This window comes from Solea solea, chromosome 14 (genome assembly GCF_958295425.1).
Source record: "Solea solea chromosome 14, fSolSol10.1, whole genome shotgun sequence".
Lineage (NCBI taxonomy): Eukaryota > Metazoa > Chordata > Actinopteri > Pleuronectiformes > Soleidae > Solea > Solea solea.
The window spans coordinates 2,383,709-2,392,368 of NC_081147.1; the positions used below are offsets into that span (position 1 = coordinate 2,383,709).

At 39.0% G+C, this 8,660-nt stretch overlaps 1 protein-coding gene across 2 annotated transcripts in view; it reads right to left on the reverse strand.

Annotated features, from left to right (window-relative positions):
• The window catches only part of htr4 (5-hydroxytryptamine receptor 4), an 85,452-nt gene extending 77,195 nt beyond the window's left edge, over positions 1-8,257 (reverse strand). For both annotated transcript variants that reach the window (XM_058649091.1, XM_058649092.1), the window contains exon 1: positions 8,184-8,257. In XM_058649091.1, coding sequence (XP_058505074.1) covers positions 8,184-8,239 — 56 coding nt within the window. In that variant the 5' untranslated portion in view covers positions 8,240-8,257. The remainder of the gene's footprint in view (positions 1-8,183) is intronic.
• Positions 8,258-8,660: the final 403 nt, after the last annotated feature.

The following is an 8,660-nucleotide window of genomic DNA, read 5'->3' on the forward strand; positions in this document are numbered from 1 at the left end:
ACAAAGGATTTTAAACACAGAAGTCGTAAAATACCACATCTGAAGTTACTGACAGGAGCAGCAGTGAACGACAACTCCTGTATTCTGTGATATAAAATCACTGATTTTCTCAATGGACTTTGGTGAGAGTTTTACAAAAAAATCCAGAAGATATTATAGACTTAAGTAAGTGTGGATTTTATTTGTTGAGTGAGTGAAATTTGGTTCATTTTGTCTCATGTCCTCACAAGACTCTGTGTCTATTTTTAAATGCACTCCATGACCAGTATGTGTCCTCTCGAAGACGTTCTTAAGGACACTTCACCAGAAGACGATCCTCTCGCTGAAGGACAGCCAGGCTACTCACAAATGCCGCCCTGAAGCCAGCGCTAATGAGATTAAGTGACGTGTAATTTGGGGTAAAAAAAAAAAAAACATATTTCTCTTTTAAAAAAACTGACACGTTCCGTTGCAAAGTCATTTCAGTCTCTGCTCTGTTTTTAAAACACCAATTTGAAAGAATATTAACCAGAAAGTCAATATTTCCTTTGGTTGAGTGACTCTAAACAGCCCCCGCCCTGCTTCACGTACACAACAAGAAACGAGGACTGACTCAAAGTCAGAGGGGAAACACTTTTAAAGTCACATTCACCGTGACTTTGAAGGTCCGCGCGTTAATGTTTCCGATTCCTACAGATGTTTAATGTCACAGCGCAGGAAGTAGAAGCGCGGCTGTGATTCATATTTAGCCGCGTCCACTTCCGCCGGCCCGGTGACACGGCAAACTGGGACACACAAATGGAACACAGCCATCATTCATGAAACGTTTGTGTGTCTCTGTGTTTTTGAAGAACAAAAGTGTGAAACAGCGATGACACACGCGCAGAGTTTGACTTTGTCAGGACGTACTGAACACAATCAACAATACCAGCTGTCAACAATGAAATACAACCCCCTAGTGGTTAGGGAAAGCAGAAAAAACCTCAACGCAAGAACTTTAAGGGTATGAAACCTTGGCCTGAGTCCACTGGTTTGACCCCTGGTTTGACCCCTGGTTTGTCTGTCCAGTTTACCGATGTTTATTCTTCATCATCCGCCAGCCTCTTCACGACTGTACAGTATGTAAAGTTAGATATTCTATTGCTCTGGATTATAATCTGCTGTCATGTGACCTTATTTTCTTATTTTCAGTTGGACTATGGGAAGTTCTTAACAGCAAAAAATTACAAAAATGTACAAAGATAAAGAAAAACCAAACATTTACTTGGATTTTAGCCCAAATCACGAGATTAGGTGGATTAGATTTGGCTTTATTGAGCCCACGTTGGAGAAATTCACTTTGCCATTAGTGGTAGCAGAGTACTTTAGTTTTTGTTAAATTAAATTAAATTAAATTAAATTAAATTAAATTAAATTAAATTAAATTTTAGGCAAATTTTGGTCCACAAAAATATTCAGTTTTAATCATTTCTGTGTTATTTTGAGCAAAGAAACCTGAAAATATTTACATTTAAGAAGCTGAAAAAGCAGAGAAACTTGTTTGTATTATTGAAAAAACACTAATTTAATTGATTATTAAAATAGTTGACTCTTAGTTTAGTAGTAATAATAATTATCGTTGCGGCCCTAATGTAATCTAACTGTTAAGTTTCACCTCATATCCCTAATATTGTTTTATGTTTATTCAATTTCTGTTTAGCTCTTATATCTTTGTCTAAATGCTTAATACTTTAACTGATTAAAGCTGATTAAATATGGGCCTGAACAAGCGGTTGAACAGGTGTACCTAATAAAGTGGTAATAAAGAGGTTTTTGAACATTTCTCGGTTTTAAAATGTATTTAACAACTTTCTGCTCGTGCAGAACTTTAAAAAACACAATTTACTTTCACTCAAGAGCAAATTATCGCGATAATTTATCAATATAGACACATTTGGCCATATCACTGAGTTTTAACTGTCACAACTCACCTAAAATAAGGATATTAGGCTTTAAGAAAGTGACTTTATCAATGAAATCATGTGACTTTACCACACAAGGATATAAAGTTATTTAAATTGGCAAGATATGACTGTTTAATCCAGTTAAAAGCAGCTGTAAACATACAGAAAATCTTGTCTAAATAGTTCAGAGATCAGAAATGGAAATTAGGTTTGATTGAACAAAAATAATTAAAGTTTTGCCTAAAATGACCCAGAAAACTTAACTGGCAGTAATTTGTTTCAGTGCATTTATTTTTCATCACAGTTCATTCAGTCAAATATGAAGAGGTCACGACCTCGTCCTCAGCTGCACGCAGACCTGTCACGGATCATTTTGATGGGAAACGACAAGCGATGGAGGATTTTTGTGGAGGAGGAGGAGGCAGCGGCTGAAACCTGCACATGTGTGGAGGTTCTAACAAGGACAGGTGAACTGGGACGGAACTGGGACACGCACACACAAACACACACACACACACGTGGGAGGACGTCCGTTTGACAGCATCATTAACATGATTAGGTTCAGAGACGACGATGATGATGATGATCCTGCCTGAGATGAATGGAAGCCTAAGTACCTCAGTGTGTGTGTGTGTGACATCATGTATCAGCAAATGCTCTTTGTATGAATAGTGTTTTTTTGATTATTGAGGTTACATGAATGAATGAATTATTTACCCTCGAAAGAAAGGCGACGGTGCACTTGGTCGTCTGCCAACTCTGCACTCTGTGACATGACGCTGACATGAAGAGACACCGAAAAGTGAAAGTGATGCAGATTCAGCCGCCGCTGCTGAAAGAAGATTAACGACAGGAGGCTCGAGGTGAGGGAGACTTTGTTAAAGAAAGATTCAGTGGTACGGAGGGTAAACCCTGCCACAACCTTCAGCGTTAAATTACTCTGCATAGACTGTAACAAACTCCTGTTTGAAACCTTCAGATTTGTAATCAACCAGTACTGTTACAGCCACTGATACTGTTGCGGATAACCAACACTGGCTTGTTATAGATTATGAAATACAAACACTGGCCTGTTACGGGTTTTGAATTAAAAACACTGGTCTGTTACGGATTACGAATTACAAACACTGGCCTGTTACTGATTACGAATTACAAACACTGGCCTGTTACTGATTACGAATTACAAACACTGGCCTGTTATGGGTTACGAGCACTGACCCCTTTATGGGTTACAAGCATTGGCCTATTACGGATTACAAACACTGGCTTGTTATGGATTATGAATTACAAACACTGGCCTGTTACGGGTTACGAGCATTGGCCTGTTACGGATTACAAACACTGGCCTGTTACGGGTTATGAATTACAAACACTGGCCTGTTACGGGTTATGAATTACAAACACTGGTCTGTTACGGGTTATGAATTACAAACACTGGTCTGTTACGGATTACGAATTACAAACACTGGCCTGTTACGGGTTTTGAATTACAAACACTGGTCTGTTACGGATTACGAATTACAAACACTGGCCTGTTACGGGTTATGAATTACAAACACTGGTCTGTTACGGATTACGAATTACAAACACTGGCCTGTTACGGATTACGAATTACAAACACTGGCCTGTTACTGATTACGAATTACAAACACTGGCCTGTTACGGGTTACGAACACTGGCCCGTTACAAATTATGAATTACGAATGCAGGCCTGTTACGGATTACGAGTTACGAACACCGGCCTGTTACGAATTACGAATGCAGGCCTGTTACAAATTATGAATTACGAATGCAGGCCTGTTACGGATTACGAGTTACGAACACCGGCCTGTTACGAATTACGAGCGCTGGCCTGTTACGAATTATGAACAGTGGCCTGTTACGAATTACTAATTACAAACACTGGCCGTTACGGATTACAAACGCTGCCGGTTTTGGACGCAGGCCTGTTAAGTTTTTTCAGAATTTTTTAAACAAAAGGTTAAAAAAATCCAGAATAACTTCACAACAGCAGAGAGTGAATTATTATTAAAGTTAAGGCATTAAAGCTGAAGGTAGACACCAGAAAAGATAGATTTTCCATTGGGTGTTCTTAAGAAAAAGAGGGGGTTTAACATTAAAGTTGACGCCAAAACCAAACCTCAAATCAGAAAAAATAAGTCAGTAGGAAGACAATGAACGGCAGATCTGAACGACAAGAATAAATCGCTGCAGGAATTACTGAACAAATTAGAGAAGATTATTTAAAATGATGAGTTTATCTCCTGGTTAGAAGTTATTTACTCTTTATGTTGATTAATCTCCTATTTTCTCTCATTCAGCAGCCAAAGGTGATGAATTCTGCAGAATAAACGATGACATACACAGAAATAAACCTTCTTATGATCTTCTTAAACGTTTTATATTTGACTGATGCACAGTATAATCATCTATGTGTTCATCAACTGTCGGGCATTTTACAGCCATTTTTCATCTCCTGCTACGACGGTGAATTGAAACGTAGCGGGAGATCGAGCTGAGGACGGGGAATTAATGAAAATGAATGAAAGAAGGAAATAAAAGAATGAATGATGAAGCATATTTGTGTTTGGCGTCACAGGTTCCTGAAAACATGATCTGTCACGCGGCACCTGAGGAGGCGAGGAGGGAGAAAGTGGAACGGCGTCGAGGAAAAGGAAGCCTCGCTGCCATCCGATCACTCTGACTGCGGCTGACTGTGATATATCGACGTTTAGGCAGAACTTCCCGGAAGATCTGGTCTGGCGGTTGTGTAAAATGTCTCAGACATGAGGTGTTGCGTTGCAGGATGTGTCAGACGTGCAGACTGTTTCCAGACGGCGATCATGTGACCGTTCTATGCTGCATGAGCTGTGAGACTTTCAGGATCTGGTGCCACTTTATATAAAGGCTACATGATTTATCATGTATTCATTCATGAATTACCCTGTGTTACCCTCCTTGTAGTGGATACTGAGAGAACCATTTAATATTAATATTATATCATTTTTAACTTCTTATATATTATTAGAATAATTTTGTCACTTATGTATTTGAACATTTGTCCTTTTAGAGATTGATAATATAACATCTTATGACCTTCTATGCAGAAATTTGCCAGTAAACTAAATTTGACCATTTTTAATGACTAATTTTCATAATAATTTTTTCACATGTTCTGAAGTCTTATTTTTGTATTTTTGTAACAAAAAAAGTATGAGTTTTAATGATTTCTTTGTAAAAATATTCACATTTAAGACGCCGAAAAAAATCGTTTATGCCAACAGCTGGCAAATGACACTCACAAAAAGAATGTACTTTTAATAAATAATGTATTTTAATAAGTAAATTACGACTCAAAACGAGGACTATAACTAGTTATGTACGTAATTTAAAGACTAACAATTAATCTATGTCACTGTTTTTATTTATTGTCATTTTAACACATTAGTACCACAAGTCAGCAGATTTTACTGTAAATACACAAGACTACACTACACAAAATTTACCTACACGTTATTTTAAAATTATTTTCTTATGTATGGACGGATGGATGCCAATAATGGAACCGCCAAAATCCTGTCGTATCCTGTGTGTGTGTGTGTGTGTGTCATCTCCATTTTCCTGTGTGTCATCAAACAAACAAACATGACACATACATTACATAAGCGGGCGATTTAACACGTGTGACACTGGGAGGCACGGCATGTATGTGCGGCAGAGCGAGGGCAGGTGAGGAAAACAACGTCATAAATCACACATTGTGTTAATTTTTCTTCTCTCGCAAGGATGTTTTTTTTACGCAGCAGTTTACGCTTCACGAGGAACCTGAAGGAACCGGTTCATAAATCACAGCCTGAAACTGGGTCACAGCGTAAATCACAATTTCATTCAGAAAGTAAGACCTTATACTGCTTTTTATTCATTTTAAACATCTTTTTTGATGATAAAACTGGGACGCAGCGCTTTTATAGATACTTTAAAAGAGCTGCTTGTTGTTGTTGCCAAGATAATATAACAAATGAGGTTATAACAAAACTGAAATAAGGTGAGGTTAAACTTCATTTCCCTCAAGGTGGAAGACAAATGTGTTTGGCTCAGACATTTACAGTCCACTGAAAGTTAGTCTGACAGAGCTAAAGGACATCAGGGGGACAGAGTGAGAAGACAAATGGGTGGACGTACCCTTCACTTGTACTAAAATTAAATTGAATGTACTTGGTGACAGACTGAAGCCTCCGAAATGTCCACAGGAACCGGTATCACAGGCCATTTCATCCCTGCTGTCGTAGAACGTCTAGATTGATTTCGTATCGCGTCAAAACTGTACAACAAGCATGATACTCATCATAGTATATATATGTATATATTCTGGTTGTTTAATGTATATAGTGAGTATATACACGTACATATTTAACAAACACGGCATTTTAAGTTCATTCTTCATTTGACCAAGTGGAAAAAATGGGTGAAACAAGCATCAAATCAACACATCAATAGTCTTGAATGTGTTCAAATCCGATAGAATTTGTGAAATTTGGAGGTTGAAAGTTCGTTTTGGCTCGTTGTTATCAACAAAAATGAAATGAAAAAGTTTTTTGTGACAGTTATTGCTACATAACTTCCTAACTTTGACTCAACAACACAAAAGAAGACAAAATAAATGAGAACCACACCTGTGCTCTGAGTGAAGAGCGGCGTGTCCTCATCACCGTGAGTTTAGAAAGGTTATAAACACTCCACGCGTCTTCAATCTCTCGGTAATCTGTTGCCTTGGGCTTTCATTTTCATTTTCCGTCTTTTCTTAAAAGATTCTGTGCTTCACAGCAAGAGGCCGAAATAAAAAATAAATAAATAAAAAGAAAAACTCATCCCAGTGCACTTTCACAGCCGTGATTTAAGAAAAAACTCTCTCAGCCTCTGGGCTGAAGAGCGTTCGCCGAGCGCAGGAGCCGACTCTTTACATTCCAAAGCGGCAAACGAAAAGACCACCCAACACTTTGAGCCGGATCCTGGTTTTAATCAAACCAACGAGGCCCGAGGCTGAGACAGCGAGAGAGAGAGAGAGAGAGCGGCGCAGGAGGAAAATCCTCTGCTACGTCTATTGTTTCCTCAGCTGAGGCAAAATATCTGAAGATGAAAAGAGCCTCAAAGAAAGAAGCAAAGCACTTCAGGCCTTTGATGCTGCTTTCTTAAACAATGCAGCAGCAGGAAAGGATGAAGAATCAGATGCACAGAAGGTATTTTCAGTGTTGATTTGCTGTCAGGTATCATTCAGTATTACTCAGTGGAGTCTGTTTAAAAAACAACAACCCAGAGACCCTGAGGGACACATTCGAAGCACTCTATTCTCATGCAAAGCTTAGCATCTTGTTGACATTTCAAGGACTTTCCAGGACCATTTCCCTCAAATTCAAGGACCGAAAGCTTGTCTTCGTCGAAGATGGCGTGATTGTCCTTTTCAGGATCTTGGTCAAAGTCAATCTTTGTCATTTTCTTTTTTGGTAAGACAGAGATCTTGGAATTTTCATTTCCCAGACATCACGTAAAAATGTGCTCTCTCTTGCTTAGCTTTACTCGCTCATTGTTCTGCGCGGAATCTCACGTCAATGGCGGAGAGAGCGAGACTCCATGTTTGTCCTGCGTTAGGCCTAGTCTACCTACATCAATCAATGCAGGGAATGAAGCAGTAGGTGGCACCATCTTATGGCCGTCATGATAATCCGACCGTCTGGCTTTATTTTGATTTTATGGCTGTAGAATTGCCATACTTTCCATATCTGGTAGTTATTCAACCGTTTATGCTACTGAGAAGCTAACGTCACAAACGTGTATCTGTGATTGGAAGCTCGTTCCAGGTAGTCCAAAGTCCAAAACTCTTTTTCTAGATATCACAAACGGTTTCGGAGTTATGGTGATGAGAAATATGCGACGACAGCGGCGGTAACAGAAGGTTTAACTTCTTTCTGGCACAAAATTCAAGTACTTTCAAGGACCCACGTCTATTTTAGGGCCATTTTCAAAAAATTTGCTTGAATTTTTCTTTCAAATACACAAACTTTCAAGGACTTCAAGGACCCGAGGGGACCCTGTGTACTGTTACACTCAGTGGAAACAACAACAGTGGACGTCAATACCATTCCAAACCAAACCATCCCCGTACCAACAAAGCTCTGACAGATTGTAAAGATGCAAACATTCTGTCGATGCACAAGCAAAACAAACACAAACACAAACACAAACGAAAGGAGAATTAAATCTCACCTCTCACTGACAAGTTCCTCCATCACCGGCATCTGGCCTGCAGCGCTGACATTCATGTGACCGTAAATGCACAGAGTCCCTGCAGACGAGGAAATTAGCAGAGACAAATTGACATAATCACTCTGATTATCACAGTCTCTTAACTTTTAATTACAAATTAAAGGCAGTCATGTCATAAACCCCCCCCCCCCCCCCCCGCGCGCGTGAGCAGATTGCATTAACATAAATGTGTTCAAAAGATGAATCATGAGTTATGCGAATGCGGCGATTGTCTTTGACATTTCGAGTCGGGTGACCTTTGACCCCGAGCGACTGTGTGTGGTGAAGGTTTGAATTCACTATTTTATCTTTATTACCATTACATTTACTCTTCTTAATCTTGTATCTGTGTAATAATAACAATACATTTAGTTTTAAAGAGCCTTTCAGACGCTCAATGTCACCTTATAGGAGTTTTAAGACACAGAAAAGTATAAA